This window comes from Fonsecaea pedrosoi, assembly GCF_000835455.1.
Source record: "Fonsecaea pedrosoi CBS 271.37 unplaced genomic scaffold supercont1.9, whole genome shotgun sequence".
NCBI classification, from domain to species: Eukaryota; Fungi; Ascomycota; class Eurotiomycetes; order Chaetothyriales; family Herpotrichiellaceae; genus Fonsecaea; species Fonsecaea pedrosoi.
Window position 1 is genome coordinate 303,585 of NW_013550607.1, and position 18,419 is coordinate 322,003.

At 51.8% G+C, this 18,419-nt stretch overlaps 5 protein-coding genes across 5 annotated transcripts; 3 read left to right on the forward strand and 2 right to left on the reverse strand.

Moving 5' to 3' along the window:
• Positions 1-360: 360 nt before the first annotated feature.
• On the reverse strand, positions 361-3,312 carry Z517_12212 (uncharacterized protein; the record flags this gene model as incomplete). Its single annotated transcript, XM_013422626.1, has 2 exons — positions 361-3,223; positions 3,281-3,312. 2 exons carry the CDS (start codon positions 3,310-3,312, stop codon positions 361-363), a joined length of 2,895 nt encoding a protein of 964 aa, XP_013278080.1.
• A 2,509-nt stretch (positions 3,313-5,821) lies between these two features.
• Positions 5,822-8,679, forward strand: Z517_12213 (uncharacterized protein; the record flags this gene model as incomplete). Its single annotated transcript, XM_013422627.1, has 2 exons — positions 5,822-6,366; positions 6,420-8,679. 2 exons carry the CDS (start codon positions 5,822-5,824, stop codon positions 8,677-8,679), a joined length of 2,805 nt encoding a protein of 934 aa, XP_013278081.1.
• Positions 8,680-9,774: 1,095 nt separating this feature from the next.
• On the reverse strand, positions 9,775-11,897 carry Z517_12214 (uncharacterized protein; the record flags this gene model as incomplete). The annotated part of the gene is made up of 3 exons (XM_013422628.1): positions 9,775-10,366; positions 10,433-11,609; positions 11,666-11,897. The coding sequence occupies 3 exons, from the start codon at positions 11,895-11,897 to the stop codon at positions 9,775-9,777; spliced, it is 2,001 nt and encodes a 666-aa protein (XP_013278082.1).
• Positions 11,898-13,067: 1,170 nt separating this feature from the next.
• On the forward strand, positions 13,068-14,331 carry Z517_12215 (uncharacterized protein; the record flags this gene model as incomplete). Its single annotated transcript, XM_013422629.1, has 4 exons — positions 13,068-13,076; positions 13,131-13,241; positions 13,300-13,894; positions 13,943-14,331. The coding sequence occupies 4 exons, from the start codon at positions 13,068-13,070 to the stop codon at positions 14,329-14,331; spliced, it is 1,104 nt and encodes a 367-aa protein (XP_013278083.1).
• Positions 14,332-15,295: 964 nt separating this feature from the next.
• Positions 15,296-18,053, forward strand: Z517_12216 (uncharacterized protein; the record flags this gene model as incomplete). Its single annotated transcript, XM_013422630.1, has 3 exons — positions 15,296-15,331; positions 15,395-17,920; positions 17,991-18,053. 3 exons carry the CDS (start codon positions 15,296-15,298, stop codon positions 18,051-18,053), a joined length of 2,625 nt encoding a protein of 874 aa, XP_013278084.1.
• Positions 18,054-18,419: the final 366 nt, after the last annotated feature.

The window sequence follows — 18,419 nt, forward strand, 5'->3', positions numbered from 1 at the left end:
AGCAGAAGACGGACTTTATTAGATGCTACTGTTTCTTTTCATTCTTTTTTCATTCATTTCATTTGCGTTTCTTTCCAGTTCGAGCGCAGCGTCTGCCTTCTTACTCTCTCAGCGAAATGGGATATTGTCTACAAACGTGAAGCGCCAATCTCAACCATCGGGCGAAACTTGCTGTGTGTTTCGACTCAATTCCCGACAGCCGCACTTTGATAATAGATCTGTGCGAGTTTGATCACCATTGGTCCCTCTGTTCGGTTGCGCAAGCAATTTTGGTCTTCGTTTCAGTCATTGCTGAAATCCATGTGGGATTCCCCCGTCATTCATCGAGCTGCCCAACGATACCAATGTAGGAAAAAAGGTCTATTCCTCCTCGCTCTCCTCTGAGTTGTCATCATCGCTGCTGTCGCCCGTCTCTATCGAAGGTACGGCATTGGGGGAAATCGGTCCGGCGTAAGCTCCCAGCTTGCCCTTCAACTCCTCAATCTGTGCCTCCTGCTCATGTTTGCTCATGGGCTTGCTCTTCTTGCTTTTCTGATGAGCCGGCGCATGGTAGGCCTCGGCAGCATGTTCCACTTTGGGCTCATCTGGAGGGGGACCGGCATATTTTTTGACAAAGCCGAGTAGCTTCAGGAGTGCGCTGTTAGGGACTTCCTCGATATCCAGCTCTATTTCGTTCTGATCACTGTTGGCCAAGGATGGGACGCTCTGCTGAATGATGCGCAAGGCTTCCTGCATTTGTTTCTCCGGCAGCATGGCAATTCCGTTAGAAATGTACTGCTTCTCGGCGAACGTGACATATCGGTCTTTCTCTTGCTTCTTGGATTGGGGTTTCTTCTTTTCCTTCTTGTCCTTGCTGGGTTTGGAGACTGCGCCCTCGGATTTCTCTTTTTTGGGTTTCGACTTGTCCTTCTTCTTCGTGGGCGGCGATTTGGATTTCTTGACCTTCTTTTGCGTCAATTCACCCATCTGCTTCGACATCTCCTCAATTTGTGCCTGCAGCTTTTTGATCTTTTCGTTCCGCTCCTCTTCGCTATCACCCTCCGCTTCATCTTCGCTCTCCTCTTCTTCCTCTTCGTCGTCATCCACATCCGATTGCGTGACTGATGGTGGTTCCCGCGCAGCAAGCCAGTCATCCTTGGTCGCCCATTTCTTATTGAACAAATCCTCCAGCTGATGACCAGAAGAGTTGACCAAGTCGCCTTCAGGGTTGAATTTGTAGCAGTTTTTGAATATTAGCCGGATGTCCTCCTCAAAGTCCTTGGCCTTTTCGTAAGCGTTGTTCTGGAGTTTTGTCTTCACTGTTGTCAAATCCATCGGCTTCTTGATGATCTGGAAGTATGTTGGGATGTTCAAGGCCACCGGATCCACGGGATACATGAAGTATTGGTTTGCTTGCCAGTGCTTGGCGTTCATGAGCTCCTTCAGAACCTCATCGCAGAACTTCAGTTGCAACTCATACTTCTTCTTCCTGGGTCTGCCGCCTCCAAACTCCGAGTTACGCTTAGTGGGAACAATGGCTCTCTTGGGTCGGCCATCTGTCAAACTCGAATCGCGTCGAATCAGAGGCATCCCATCAGGATTCGGTGCGAAAGCAGGAGTTGGGGGAGCGGCCGAGCTGGGTGAACTAGCTGCGCCGACATTCGGCGTAGATGTACTCACGGACGGTCGTCGCGGAGGCGCTGTTCTCGTCGGTTCTTGCTTCTTGACTGCTTTCTTAACCTCTTTCGAAGGCTCTTCGATGCTAGCTTTGGGCAGGTTCCTCATTTGGCCATCAAACGATGCCTTCATTTTTCTGGCCTGTTGTGAGACTCCGTGATCGGGCCCGTTGAAAGTGAAACAGTTGTGCACAATCAGTTCAAAGTCAGCCACAAATGTAGCCACCGACGAATATTCGTTGTGCTTCAACCGCTGGTCAATTGTGCCTAGATCCATGGGTTGTTTGATGATCTCAGGATATGTCGGGATGTTGAGTGCGACATAGTCCACCGGTAGTCTGAAAGGTCCAGACGCATTGCTCTTCTTTAGATTGGAGATCACTTTCTTCATGTGTGCCAGACGCGCTGGTGTAACCGAATCGTCACCATCCTCCGTGACTGCCGCGGAAGCTTCAGTGTCGCCGTTAGCTGTAACTGGCGATGACACTACAGGCGGAGGTACATCCGGAATCTTGAATTGTGGCTCTTCAGTCAGCGGGCGGGGTTCGTCTGTCTTAACGCGCTTCGAGGCACGCTCTGCATCATCGGCGTCTTCATCGCGTTCGTGAACCTGCTTGGTCGGTTGCGGCAATGCATCTGTCATCACTTGGTCTTCGGGCTCAGCTGGAGCAGGGACGGCCGGTGTTGGCGCGGGTTCCCTGGGTTCTTCCACTGCAGGAGCCAACTCTGCGACCTGCACCGATTCTTCCGGCTTTGGTTGCGCGGTAGAACGATCTGATAGCTTCTGGTCAGGCAAAGTCGCAGGTTGTGCTTCTGGTGCCGCAGGGGGTGATTGCGCGGGTGGGGAAGGAAGACCGATGTTTGTGGCGGCTGAATCGACCATCGGCACTGTTTGGAATGAAGTGTTGGCAACCTCTGGTTTGAGGGAGGTGGTTAGGTCAGCAGAGTTGTCGAGCTCATGTTTCTGGGCCTCGACCTTTGCCACAGCTTCTGGGGTCAGTGCATCAGCATGCGGCGCAGTACGCAGATCGGATACCGGCGCCTCGGGTGGGAGCGTTGGGGGTTCTGAAATATCCATGGTTGACTGACTTGTCTCCAACGGCGTGACCGAGGACTGGGTCTCTGCAGGCATGGAAGAGGGAATAAAAGATTCAGTCAGGTTGGTTTCCGATATTGATGTCGCCACTGGGATATTCGCAGATTGCTTGTCGGGTGAAGATTGAGGTTGCGAATCGGGAACAACGGTAGGAGGTTCCTGGACAGGTTCGCTGGGATGATCTGTGACTCCATTTGTGGCAGGTGGTGGTGGCAGCGCTGCCTCAGAGGAAACCGAAGGCGCCACTTCAGGGGCCGTTTCAGAGACAGTGTTCGTTACTGCTTCTGTGACTGCCTCTGTGACTGCGTCCGGCACTGCCTTGACTGAGTCTGGTTGCGCCGCGTCAACTGCAGGCTGTTTAGGTGGATTTGGATTCACTGTCGCCTCTGAATTTGATATTGACGCGGCCAGGTTGTCGGCAATATGAGACTCCTCTGGCTGCTCTGAGGTTGAAGTGAATTGCGTTGGCAATCTAGTGAGAGTCAGATGAAACGAATTGCGCCGTGCCGGAAAGGTCAAGTCCACATACCCATGAGCCTCCATCTGCATTTCCACGTCCATGTTGCCAAGAGCGAGTGCGCAAATCTCAGGTTGATAGAGATCGGACCAGCCGAAAGGGAACAAGACGTTTGGCGAAAAAGTTATTAATTAAGTGAGATATTTTACAAGGCGCAACGCGGCGAACTGGTGGCGAGTGAAGAAAAAGAACGGCAAAACAAAGGGCGCGCGCGCAAAGGTGAACGCGGGCCAAAAATGAATTCGCGAACAAGGCGCAGGAGGGTCGAGATTAATAAATAGTCGGGGAGATGCAGACGGGATGATGGTGTCGATGCAGACCAGTGTCTTCCGTGGCGACACCAACTTCAACACCAGCCTCGCGAAAATCTCGACCGGTCATGTGACAGGTAAATCAAGGTCACGTGGGACGTGCACGAGTCGGGCACGTGAAGGCTCAGAGCAAGCCTCGCCTCACCAGCGAGCTGCGTGTTTCAATTACGGGAAAAGGAAACAGGCAACAGTCGGACACTGGAAGACAAGTGGCGACAGTGATGGCGACGATGACGAGGGCGATGAGCGCGATCGAAGATCGATGGATGGCAATAGACTTATTTGAAGAGAGGTGATGGGATGCGCGTGGGATGGATTGGGATTGGAGAATGTTTTTGTTTGTTTGGCGCGTCGTCAGCGGGCCGTGTAGGAGGGAAATCAGGAAAAAAAAAAAGAGGTGGTTTCAGAAGGAAGGCCAGCCGAGCGGCGGTATTTCAGGTTGAGGTGCAAGCGACACAACAAAATTTGCGCGGAAGCCCGTTAAATAGGATCGGGCATTCGCAGCCACCGAGGGGGGTTGCAAGTCCACCAGGAGGCCCACTGGGACAACTGCGCTCTGCGGCCCTGCAGCGACGCTAGGTGAGGCTGACATGGGTATCCCTGCAGAATCTCCAAAGTGGATGCACAGAGTCGTCGTCGGCCTGGTCTGATTGGCCTGGTCCGTCTCCTGCTGGCTTCCAAGGTTTTTAGCTCTGCCCAAGCAAATCGATGGCTGCCCCCCAAACTTCTGATTCCGAGTCCTGTGTGCGGCCCTGCCTCTTCCCATTTCTGCCCTTCCTTTCCCCTCCGCCTCCCTCCATCTCTAGTCGCCGCTGGTTGCTTGTTGCGTTCTTTGCTCCCCTTCTCTTTTGCCCACTCGTGGCCTGGTCTGACGCCTCGCGTACCTCGGGCCACCTGTCCACCATGCTGCCTTTGTTATCTCCCCATTCATCGCGGGACCCCTTTTTTTCGTGCCATCTTCCTTTTTGTGCGTCTCAAAATTGTTTTGGGCACTTCTGCTGGGTCAGCTTCAGCTGCTTTGATACATTCGATGCGAACCGCTTTTCACTTTCATTGTTGTTAGGCTTGGCAACTTCCTGAGCAATAATCACCCGTATTGACTTTTTAGCTCGCTCCGCACACCCGCTTCATCCCTGCCATCGATTCCATCATGATGACCGAAGGGGTGAAGTCACGTGGTCGCACCTGCATGAGTCATGGCTGTTCCCTGACGGAGGGCGGGAGGCAGCACCAGACAACGTGTACATACGAGTCCTGCCGTGTCCTCGAACAGTATCTTTTCCCCCTCTTTGGCAGGTAATGTGCTTGAAACTTTCCTGAAGGCATTGTCGAGAGGGATGGTCAGCTCGTCCGCGAGAAGGCTACCGAGTATGGTGGCAGCATTTTGCCCCTGTACTGTAATTTCCGCAACTTTCCGCCTTGACCGGTCGACCCGGAGGATGAGGGTGATGTCCGCTCCAGGCAAATTTTTTGCAAACACGCAAATATCAAGTCTGTCCTGCTATTGATGATTAGGGTTTTCCTACCTCCAAAGTCAGACATAGAGTAGCTGCAGTGCAGTTCAACATCTTCATGAATAGATCTGGTTCGGTCATAGACGTGCCCTGGCTTCTTGTAGTGTTCATGAGCAAAGAACAAATGTGTTCGTAATGCCCGTTTGGTGGGGGGGGGGCAATAATCTGGAGACACGTCAAATGGGCCTAGAATGACAGCCACATAGTACAAGTGAACATCAGGCGTCTCCTAGCTGGGGTCACAGCGAACATTTCTACTATCATAGCTAGCGTATGCTAGGATTTGGAAATGCCGACCATGTTAAGAATGTTTCAGAAAGACAGCGGGTGACAACAGAATTGATATAATGGTGAAATAGATCTCTGGGGAGGGTATTCTGAGAATTGTTGCAGGGCACCAACATGAGACATGAGTCGAGAAAGAGGGAGAGGGATGCACTGGCGAATCATTGGACCAGAAGAGCGGAAAATACGGACACGCAAAGACATGTCCAAGTGCGCTCCGGCTAGGCCAGCAATGGTAAGGCGGCGCCCGACAATTGGATTCTCCAAACATTCGTCAACTTTTTTTGCCGGACTGATAAATTCTGTACAGCAAGCATCCCGAAGATTGAGGCGTGGGATATCAGGCACCATCAGTCAACAACAACTGCGATGTTATCTGGGAACACACATATCACTTGAATACCCCGTCTCCCTCCCTGCCACCTCCCATAATTCCCTTCACAATGGGTAGGAAAGACTCTCAAAAATCGGTCTCCAAAATTTCCTCCGCCTCGTCGCCCGCAGTGGCTGCCAGCGCCAATACTCGAAAAGTCTCAGTGTTGAAGTCAGCGTTTGCTCCTTCACAATTACAACTGCACCTATTCGCCTCGGTCATTCAGAGTTTCGACGTGCACCAACTGCGCATTCACGATGCGACTACGGGACGTTTGCGCAGCCAGCATGAGACCAGAGCCGGGTCAAAGATCACTTGCCTCGACTGGGGCTACTATGGTGCTGCATACCGGGAACGACTGCAGTCGGCTTCGAAGAAAAAACGCAAGCGGAACTCTCAGAGTAGTGATGGTGCAGTCATCGCTTACGGAACCAATTACTCGCAGATCTGCATGTTCTCACCCGCCGAAGGTCGAATTGTAGGCACTCTGAGTGGAGGACACGAACGAGGTGTTAGAGATTTCAAATTCTCCTGCGCAGATTATCTGTATGGTTGGAGCATAGGCGAAGATGCACAGCTCATACAATGGGATCTGGCCAATGATCAACCTATCAGGTTAGTAGCTCCTCCGCAGCTGTACCATGACATTTGATTGTTGACAAAAGCAGGACAATCAATCTACCAGATCCTGCCATCAGCATCCTCGCTTCGCCGACTCAAAACGCGCCTCACATCATATGTGCCTCTTCCACCCCGTTTACAATCGACCTCGTCTCGTCCGACGACTTTCGAATAGACCGCTTTGACTCCTTCAAAACCCCGGTGCAGTCATTATGCCGGTCGGGCTCAGATGTTGCAGGGACTTCTGGATATTTCCTTGCTGCAGACTCGGGTAGATATGTCAACGTCTACGACATATCTCAAAAGAGACTGGTGCGCACCCTAGTCGCTGGAAGTGGTGTTATTTCTATCGAACTCGCGACTCCTGCTGTGGAAACGACAGATACCCTCCTCCAACAGGTTCTTTGCGTTGTGACAAAAGAAGGCACCGTTGAACTCTTTCCAAGACCTTTTGCAGAGAACCAGCAAGTCAACGGAGACTTGAAATCCAGCAGAAAAAACCTCACAAAAAAAGCATCGGCCTCAATACGATTGGTCGCTCCAGGCTCCAAGGTGAAAACGGTACCGATAGTTGCAGGCATTGTCCAAGGATCCGACGTCGTCCTGGTTTCCGCTGATGGAGGTGTAGATCTGGCCTTTCAGAAAGTGAGATGGCAAGACGAAGGAAATGGAGAAATACTGTTTGACGGCGTTAAGGAGGTTCTGAGAGCGACGAGCACATCGACCCTCAATACGGCTACTCTCAACGGTGTTAAGGACCTCGGGAAATCACACGTAGATGAGTCGAGGACTGTGGTCATCAACGGCGAGGCAGTCGCTGCACCTTTGGACCCTGCTATTCCAATCTCTGACAGTGAGAGTGCCGAAGAGAGCGAGGATGACGAGGAGAGTGAGTCTGCAAATGAGGCTGTAACTAGGGCGAAGGACGAAGACGCAGGACAAGATGGTGAAGGCTCGATGATTGATTCCGATGAGGAAATGGCAGATGCTGAAGAAGCAGAAGACTCGGCGTCAGGCAAGGCAGCCACCGATGCAGAAGGAGAAGAGGGAGAACCCTCCTTCGGCGACATGTTGGCATCGAAACACCCTCACGAGATATCCATCGCATCAGCCATCCCTCAACGCGACACTTCCGCCCTCATACTCAAGCCCGGCCAAACAACCATCCCCTCGGGAATGTCTCTCTCCACAGTCCTGACTCAATCACTCCGCACCAATGACACATCTCTTCTGGAAGCTTGCCTGCATACCCTGGACATGTCTATTGTCAAATCCACCATTCAAAGGCTCGACTCCACCCTCGCTGGCGTTCTCCTGTCCAGACTCGCAGAACGACTCGCTTCGCGTCCGGGGCGGTATGGACACCTCATCACATGGGTGCAGTGGACGTGCATCTGTCATGGCGGAGCAATAGCAAGCCAGCCCGGCGTGGCAGCGAAAGTGAGGACGCTTTATGAGGTTTTGAACGCCAGGATGAAGACGTTGGATGATTTGTTGTTGCTGAAAGGAAAGTTGGATATGCTGGATGCGCAGCTAGATTATCGAAAACAGCTGCTGGCCCAGAGATATGCGGGCAGCAGAAAAGGGAGAAATGAACCCGGAATTGTTTATATCGAGGGGGAAGATAACTGGGACAGCGATGACGAAGACCTGGACGAGGACATTGCCAGACCGACCAAGAAGTCAAGGACGAAGCCACAGAGAGATCTGGATGAGCTTGTCGGCGATGATGATGAAGAGGAGGATGATGGAGATCTGATGCCTCTCGAAAACGGTGTAGAGGATACGTCATCTGACAACGAAGAGGACGACGACAGTGAGGAAGATGAGGATGAAGAGGAACAACCCAAGATGAACGGCATCCGCCATGGGGGAAATTTTGTTGACGATGAAGCTGAAGTTTCCAATGCCGAAGAATCCGACCCCGACGATGATGGGCCGTCCCCAGCAGGCTTGGAGACTCCATCCGCTGCATCTTCTGACAATGAAGAGGGGAGTAGCGACGATGATGAAGACGAGGAAGATGAGGAAGAAGACTCGGAAATGGACAGCTTCATCAACGACGGCTCTGTCGACTTCGAAGAAGAAGAAGGCGATGAAGTGCGTGTGCCCGGTGACTCCAGTGATGATGAAGGTGCAAATGACCATGTGGATGTGCCTGAGGAGACACAGCCTGTGCCGAAATCAACTCCTCTCAATAAGAAAGGCAAAGCAAACGGTAAAGATGATGTGGATATGGACTTGGATACGCCCAGGTCGAACCAAAAGTCGAAGAATAAAGCGGGCAAGAAGACGAACAGGATCTGAGCGATCCACCTTCACTTGTCGATGACATTACGCGCTGTGGGATTGCTCTACATCTTGTATCCGCCAACAAGCCATGCTTGAACACCAATGCCTGGCACTCTATCTGCACGTCTGCCGTCCTACGCACTCATTCGTTACTCTGCCTCTATCGCCATCTACGTCGATGTCTACATAACCTCTTGTCAGGATATATATGTGGAGCGGGATAGGAATGACAGATTTGGAAAACGGAGCCAGTGCCTCGACACACGTCTTAATGCCACTCAACACTCCCGCCGACCATCACGGCCATTACCACCACCATAGGTTTCCTCTACCGCCATCATCACATATCGAATCCAACAAATCATCCTCCTCATCATCATATTATAATTAACCTGTTCCACAGCCCACCCCCAGACGACGTCGAAGACATTTGCGCGCACAGTATAAACGACCCTGCCCTCATCTGACGCCACGATTCAAGCACGAGGGTGTGTATAGAGGACGGATCAAGGCATCAGCATCAGCATCAGTGCGGTATGGCACCACAGGAGTCACGACGGGATGGAACGAGGATTCGATCATCAAAACTCACCCCCTTTAGCTTATGTCTCTCCCTCTCACACCCTACCTCTCTTTCCCTTCCTTTCCTACAAGTCGACGGCAAAAAGCATTTAGTCCCGGGCGGCTTCGGCTTGAAAATTCAGCATAGCGAGGACCTGGATACCAGCGAGCATGACATGAACATTGATGGAGCATTATCGCGTATTATGCATGGAGTATTGAGCATCTGAAGCATTGGGCATGTTTTCTTATCTTGTAGATTGCGTGCAACTAGGTCCAACAAAAAAAGTTCAGCTATGAATGAATGATTGTTTGTCGTGTTCTCTCGGAGGCTGGCTATCAATTTGCTGTGGATAAAAATACCCGCCTTCTACCTCGCTGTCTTCGATGATGGTTTGTTGATAGGGAATGGATGTCCGTCGTCTGCCAAAGACCAAGACTGTGCCGTGAACGAGGCTTCCTCTCATGTTGGCTCATTCCACTCTCCCCTCCTCATTCCTCGCTCTTCATCATGGTCCATCTGCCTGGTCCCTCTGCCTGATCCACAATCTACCGGATAACGTCCTCCCCATATCCAATCTCATCCACACCAAGATTGTCACACCAACCTTCCAGAACACGACTACCGCCCAGCACACCTGCCCGCTGACCCAATCCATACACTTTCTTTCCTTTACTTTTCCCTGCCCAAATCTCAAAGAACTTGACAGTGTGGTCACAGCATGCGATGATGAGGCTGCCTTCGTCTTCTGTCCGGCTTGCCCATCGCTCGCCTTCGCGTCGATTCTCGCCACTGTAACCATCTGTCAGAAATTCCTCAGCACCCATGCCCGGATGCCCTCTGCGTATCACTGGGAAGATACTTCGCTCGGGACTTGGGGCTGGACTGCGACGAACTCGAGGACCGACCGTCCCCACTGCTCTTGCAGCGGCTCTTCTTCGCTCGGCCTCGGTTTCTCGAACTCCTTCCCATGTCGAAAATTCGCCATTAGACCCATCTTGTCTTCGGATGGGTATAGCATCATTCGGTCCGCCCGGATAAGGGATTGCCCATAGTGCACGGCTGATCTCGCCATTCTGTCTTCTTTCCCAGGGAATACTCACCACGCATTCACAGGTCGGCCAGCTGAAAACAGCTATCCTAATTCCATGCTCCGGCTGCGAATATCCAAAGGTCGCAACTATCTCGCGTCTCGTTGTGCTCTACACCAGGCTAGTGACTTGGGAGAAGACATTGATCAGGGCCAGAGTTGCACCTGATCCTGTGTGAAAGAAATGAATCTGGCGATCATTGCTTCCGCCTCCAGTCGCCAGCAGGTTCGGCTGCCATGGAGCAAATGCGATGGCCTTGACAGCAGCTGCGTGATCAAAGGAATGGATGTGAAGATTAGAATCTCCAGGAATGACGGGATCCACGAGCGCGTTGTGAAGAACAGACTCATTCGACGGAACAGCAGTCTGGGGGTCACCAGGCGGGTTGAGGTCTTGCATGGTTGGAGAGTGATCGACTACTCTGCTGGGACGCAAAGGGGATGGAGGTGGTGTTGCTAGGTCAGTATCGCGCATATCGTTGGCTGATCCTCTATCGAAGTTGGACGATTCTCGGTGACTTGCCGATCGATATCTCTGCGGCGTATCCGGGGGTGTGGGAAGCTGAGACGTCGAAAAGCTGGAGTCATCAAACATGTCTGCCGTGGAGCTAGGTGTACTCGGGGAGATATTTCTCTGGTGGTCTGCGTGGAGGAAGACTGACGGATCGAAAAGTAAAGCCCGATTGTCATTGCCACCAGAGACAAAGTGCCTGCCGTCTAGTGACCAGGAGATGCCGCAGATGTTCTGGCTGTGGGCGTCAAGTTTGGCCAGAAGCGTCATTGATCCAGGAGCAAATTCGGGCCACTCCAAAGAATAGTAGTATATCATGCCAGAGTCGTCGCCGACGACCAAGTCTTCGCACATGACTGTGCCATTCCCTGTGACAGACGGTCGCTGGGTTTGAACAGGTTTGAACGACACACAGGACGCTGCGCAAGGATGAGGCGCATCGAATCGTGGCCTAATCTCTAGCAAACTCCATAATGTGATAGTCCCGCTGTTCCTGGCGACTGCCAATATCGCCTTGGCCCCTTTCTCAGATGAGAAAGCTAGAGAAGTCACAAAATCGGCAGGTCGGCAAGGAGGGAGTGGTGGATAGCGCACGCCATACTGTTCGGTCCAGAGATAGACTTTTTGGCCCAGTGCGACAGCTAAGGAGTGACAGGTCTGATTGTAGGCGAGGACGGAGCAGTAATAGTCGTCTTTGAGGTTCGGAGCGTCAAGAACCCGAAAAGGGACGGTAGGAACCACCTTTTCGCTTTCGAGTAATCCTCCATCTTTGTATGCCCGATCTACTTCAAGGTCAGTAAGCAAATGAGAAACAGGTATATTCACATATTACACCAACAGGTCGGCTCCCGGGTCCATGCACTGTTCCTCCATACAAAGGGACAATGCTCGGGTTTCCGGTTGCCATCCTTGTCTTCGAGGGCGGGATTTTGCAGCAGGATGCGAGCCGCTTGGTCAATGTCGAGCGCCAGTGCCAGGCGGCGTTCGTGTGCTACTTCTTTGTCGTGACCAGTCGCGTGGGCCAGAAATGTAGCCGTGTGCAATGGAGCAGTGCCTCCACTTGCCAACATTCCACCCAAGCCAGTAGGTACACCCTGCAATTGCCCCAGATGAGCGGACAGTCTGCCTCCTACTGTCCAAAATCCTGTACTGATCTGACGGAGAGTTCTTGTCGCTATACTCCTGTCAATATGTGCAGGAGTGGAATCTCTGCCATGAACAAAAGAGGGAACATATTGTGGGGGACGCAAGTTATAGACATTAGGTGCGTTTCTCTGTCTAGTTAACATTCGGGACCTCGTCTCGCTCATAGAGCGAAAGGGGTTCACTGTGTTATCTCGCCGGCGTTCATTTCTCTCCCTTCCTCGAAGTATGACTGGAGGTGTGGTAGTTTCATAGGCTCTTCGCTTATCCACGTGAAGAGGTCTTTGTGGAATGAATCGGTCGGGTGAGGTGAATTGCGACCGAATCTGTAGAGGGCTGCCGGTACTCAGGCTGCGTCTTTGCTAGGGACGGGACTTTGTTCGTGAGGATGCTTGGGCTGGATGATCCTCGGAGACCAACTCCGAGGTCGATTGGTGTTGGGGAAAGTGACGGAGCAATGGGCGTTCTGTAGTAGGAATGGCATGTTCTTGCAGTGCAGTGGACACTGATGCTCTGTTCGCATCATCCGTGATTGAGGAGCGAGGACTACTCGACAGTTCTGAACGAGACGTTTCTGCAGAAGACGCGGCATGGTCCATTTGAAGGAATGTCAGGTTGATAGTCAGACTTTGAACACCTTGACAGCAGTAGAGCCCTCTGATCTAGCGAGGGGCGGTAAGCAGCCGAGATTGACTCGAGCGGCCACCTGCATTCCCTTTATACAAGGGATGAGCTTGAGGTCGGTCTCTGGGCACTTGGTGACAGTGATCGAACCTCTTCACCACCCGTGGAGGCGCCACTCGCACAGAGCACTTTGACTTGATCAAGTGCAGGACAAGCAATGTGTCGCCGATTTGTACCTATGTTAGTGACAAGCCATCACTTGTCAGTAAAGTGTGTTGGTTGGTATTGATGCTTGGTAATTGAGGTACAAAAAGAATAGGTGGTTGAGTTGGGTGCCTGGAATTGTGTTGGCTGAAGTGTCATTGGATTCTGACCTTGATCGTTCTTTCACCTTGTTACACCCCTCCACAAGTCTCTCTTCAACAAAGCGCAGGTTAGTGATCCTGCTTCTTGGATTGGCCTCATCCTCAAATATGGCAAGCGTAAGCTAGACGAAGTCCGCAGGTGTAAATTGCTCGGGTTGACCTATTGACCAGCATGGCGTGCTTCGCACAACGACCCGCGAGGAGCGAACGGCAGAAGCACGGCAGAAAGAGTTGAAGGAAATCGATCAATATCAACAGCTTGTTGAAGAGGTCAACACTAAGGTCTCTGGGACAATCTTGATGATTCAGAGATGAAGATGCTAATGTTGATTGTGAGCAGGTTGCTGCAAAGGAATTCACCCCGGTGCTACTCCAACAAACCGCACAGCTGCTGAAAAGGAACCCAGAGTACTATACCATCTGGAATCATCGCCGTCGCATCTATGTCAGCGAATTTGAGGATCTTGCAAAACAGACAGCCTCGGGTCAAATGGACGAAGAGACTCGAATCAGCCAGGTACTAGATATCATCCAGCTGGACTTGCAATTTTTGTTTCCTCTTCTCCTCAAATTCCCTAAATGCTACTGGATCTGGAATCACAGAATATGGCTCCTGGAGCAGTCTACGGCTCTTCTTCCAGCTGCAAAGGCTCGAGGAATATGGGAAGATGAGCTCGGATTGGTGGGCAAGATGCTCAGTCGGGACAGCCGAAACTTCCATGGTTGGGGCTATCGACGGATTGTGGTGCAGAGCCTCGAGAGTCCAGCTTTGCAAGGGCAAAGTATGGCGAGACAGGAATTGGAATATACCAAAAAGATGATAGGCACCAACCTCTCCAACTTCTCAGCCTGGCACAACCGGACAAAGCTCATTCTGAGAATCTTGGACGAAGAGAAAGCCTCTGACGACGAAAGACAAAAGATGCTGGACGAAGGTAAAGTCTTTGATTGACGAGTTTGTCGATGAATGCTGACCATCCCAGAACTCGAATTGATCCATAAGGCTCTATTCGATCCCTACGACCAATCACTCTGGTTCTATCACCAGAACCTAATGTGCACCTTTGATCTTGACCAGGCACCAAAGAGTATGGCGCCGAACCTGTCTGACGAGCAGCGGCTGGAATACATCGCATCAGAGCGGGAGTACATTGAGGAAGTTCTGGAAGACGCTCAAGATTGCAAATGGCCATACCAAGCGTTGATCGAATGTACAATGCTAGAAAGCAAATTGCAAACTGGCCTTGAAGAGGAGGGTTGGGGAAAGGTGGCGCTGTGGTTAGAGAAGCTCAAACAACTTGATCCTCTTAGAAGAGGGAGGTGGACTGAGATGGAACAGCAACTAGGCAAGCAACGAGTAATGCAGCATTGAGATGGAGTAAAGTGGCCTTATACCATCTGGAGTTCCGTACTTGTACTATGTAATAAAGCTTAACCACTATGTATGGGACAAACGAACCTGCCCAGCACCACGGTGACGAATCCCTGGAGCAGCTGAAACAAGCCCCATTGTGAAGGGAGCCGCAAGGACTTCGCAGGCTGCAGGACCCCTTTATGGAACAGCCAAACAACGGCGTGACGGGGCTTGATCAAAGGGGCAAGGCAGTGGAAAATGCGATGAGATGGGGCTCACTAGGCTTATGCTCCATGCTAAACACGGGCTTCTGGCCCCCCTTGGTCCCGACATAGGCATTGACGGGGCTCAAGGAGGGAGGAGTGTATGGGAATCGCGCATCGGAGCATCGTGGTGTGGTACAACTGCGGATGATGGTATCGGATACTAGAAAAAGAGCAAAAAGACAGCTTTCCTCTCCAATTCAATCCACTGTGTCGCCTCACCCTGATTTCCTCCCGAGCCATAGATCTCGGAGCCTAATCGTCTCGAGCACGAGGTCCGCAAGATCTCGCTGATCCTTCTTTCCACTATCAACTGTTTACAAAACTGAAAAGTTGCTCGCTTCCCGCGTCACCCAAGAAAAAGCGCGGTCATTCGGTCATTTACTCGGTACTTCGCTCAACTGCCTCCATTGAAGGTGCAAGGATCAAGGCAGACGGACTCATTCTCGGGCTGCTTCTTCTCTCGATATCACCAAGCACGACTCCCTGCCGGGACACTGACCAACTGTGGTGACATCTGTTCCTCGTTTGGAGTTGGAACCTGCGCATCTAATACTCTTTTCGACGCTCCCGCATCGACTACAAAGGACAACGCGGCCCCAACCTCAACACACGCGCCCACCCTCTGCCTCCCACGAGTCCCACTCCCTGTAATTATCGGTCATCGTGTGGTAAAGGATGATATGAGCATGCCTGGTGGCTCTTGAAGGCAGACCAATATGGCGAATAGTGCAGACAATCCGGACATCGAAGAGGTAAAGCGCTTGGAGTTTTACGCTTCTCCGTTCAGACGAAACATGTTTTCTAACGCAACTTAGAAATTTGAGGATGCCACGGATGTCAACAATGATTCGAAGCGAAGTTCCTCCCAGTCGGATCAGCCGCCTCACGGTCCCAAGAACTCCAATGACCCTCCTCCGATCTCGAACGACAATGAGGAACCTAAAGAAGAGCAAAGAGATAGTACGGGGACTTCAGAGTCGAAAATCCCTGATATAACTACTGATACAAGCGCTGTGGATGATTCCCATGACGCTCAGCAAACCCCTACTTTGAAAGCTCCAGAGCCTTCCACCGATGCCTCGGGCGATCCTTCAGAGAAACCTCTCCCTCCTAAACCTGCTACCCGCCCTTCGAGATTCCAAGGCTTTTCTGCTTCTCTCCCATCAGTGCCTTGGGGACCGCCTCCTCCCAGAAAAGCGTCAGACGCTCGAGCACCCTCTCCGCAACCACCCCAACCACAGTCAACGTCCACCTTTAGCCGCAAAGTGACTACTCCGTTCGGATGGCTCAGCCGAGCAACATCGGCTCCCAAAGAGACACGCTCGCCCCCCTTACCCTCCAAGTCACAAGTTGACGCCCGTCGGAATACGGCAGCATCAGCATCCACTCTCGGTAGTAACGCTGATTTGACGCTAAAGGCGCTAGAAGAGTCTCAAGATGGGTCAAGCGGTCAGAAACAGCCTTCTAGAGCATCGCTCCGCGAACAATTCAAGATGCTACGGCTGCGGGAAGAAGCAGGCATAGCGAGCTTGGAGGGAACAGAGTCATCCGAAGGAGGTGCAATAGCTGGACTTATTGGAAGGTCAGCTAGTTTGGGTGTGGGAATCGCCACTCCGGGCAGTGTAGGTCAGGATGAAAACGTTGTCTCTACTCCTGTTATGTCTCCGACCTCGCCCATAGCCGAATCACTACCCACCGATCCAAATCTGCCTCCAGGAACAGTGGCAGGGGTGGCGGCAGCAACTGCAGATACCAGCACCCCAATTGATTGGGACTTCTGGCAAAACGTTGTTAATGAGGGTCCACAGGCCGTTGCTCGGACGAGTCCCGATGAGTTCACCCAAGCCATCAGTGGTGGGATCCCACAGACCATCAGACCAGTTATATGGCAAGTTTTAGCAGGCAGCAAGAACGAGGATCTAGAGGCCGTCTACTGGGATCTCAAGTCCCGAGGGCCACACTCAGACATGAAAGAGGGCATGTCCAAGTCTCCCTTACTGAATGGGCATATCAACGGAAACACCAAGGAAAAAGAGTCGGTAGCGTCGTCGAGATCGTCGATAAGATCTGATCACTCAACGCCTGCCACCAGCTCCAACGTAGGCGTCGCTTCTCCTTCACCTTCGCACGAGGCGACGGATCCCATGAGCACGGCTCGTCTCCAGACTCAACTGGCAGCGGAGAAGGCAAAAAAGGCCAAAGAGGATTCAGCAGCGCTGGCCAAGCTCGAGAAGATGATCAAACGAGATATGGGCTCCAGGACAAGCTACTCAAAGTATGCAGCAGCTGCAGGTCTGCAAGACGGGCTTTTTCACGTGTGCCGCGCATATGCGCTCTTCGATGATGCCGTCGGATACCCTCAAGGCCTGAACTTTATTATCATGCCTCTGTTATTCACAATGCCCGAAGAAGAAGCATTTTGCCTTCTTGTTCGATTGATGAACAAATACCAACTCCGCGACCTTTTCGTTCAGGACATGCCGGGATTACATCTACACCTGTATCAGTTTGAGCGGTTACTAGAGGATTTGGAACCCGCGCTGTATTGCCATCTCAACCGCCGAGGAGTCACTCCCAAGCTCTACGCAACACAGTGGTTTCTAACCATGTTCGCATATCGGTTTCCACTCCAGCTGGTCATGCGTGTTTACGACTTGGTCCTTTGCGAAGGGCTCGAGGGTGCGATTTTGAAGTTTGGAATGGCTGTCATCCAACGAAACGTGGCTACCCTTCTCGCAATGCAGGATATGCAGAGCCTGACGAACTTTCTCAAAGAAAAGATCTTCGATGTTTACATCGATGCTGCGCCTTCGTCTAAATCAATCCTGGAGTCAGGATTTTTCGGCAGCTCTGGTGGCTCCGACACGGAAGTGTACAGAGCAGATCTCCTTGTCCAAGATGCATGTGCAGTTAAACTTACCCCTGAGATGCTCAATCGATACCGGGAAGAATGGGAGACCACTACAAAGGCTGAGAAAGCACGCGAGACCGAGTTGGAAAATCTGAGGACCGACTGCGCCACAAAAGCTGCACAGATCCGCTCCCTCGAGCAAAGAGCCGAGAAATCCGACGCAGAGCACATTGAGATCGCAAATGAGCTCGTGCGGCTGAAAGTTGAGAATACCGAGTTGCAAGATCGCAACGAGAGCTTGACTGGACAGGTGGCCGAGCTGAAAAAGGTTGCAGAGAGTGAGGCCGCAAATGTTGAAGAGAGGCTCAGGGCGGGAACGGAACAAGTTATGCAGCGCAATATCGAGGTGCAGAATGAGAATCGCCACATGGAGGAGCAAATGGCCGAAATGGAGCGGGAGCTCGTAGAGATCAAGATGAAGTATGCCGAGGTGAGCAACCCCTTTTCCTTGTGATATTTTTCTGAATCTGTGGGTATGGACGTCTAACATTGTGCAACAGCTCAATGCAGAACATGAAGGCCTCAAGCAAAAGTGGAACGACTTGAAAAAAGCGTTGGAATGAGGCCGTCCTCATGGTTGTCGATGGTTTACATCTCACGAGCTCCCTCGAAAATCTTTGATGCATTGTGCGACGTCGCATCCAGTGCTCAGCTCCTCCCTTGGCCACTGCTCATCCAGTGTAATCGACTGATGTGTTCTGATCCTTATGTACAGCTTTTGCTGCTTCATATACCCAAGTCATGAATGATGGAACGAAGCATAGCGCGGGCGATATATGGTGTGCTGCAACTGTTTTGGCGGTGCAACAATCGGATCTCTCCGAAGGGCTTCTGGTGTTTGTGATAGGCGGGCTAAAGAGTGGTTCGTCTTGGAGATTCTGTTCCACGAATGATGGCTTGTCTGGTGTCCAGGAGCATCTCTAAAAGAG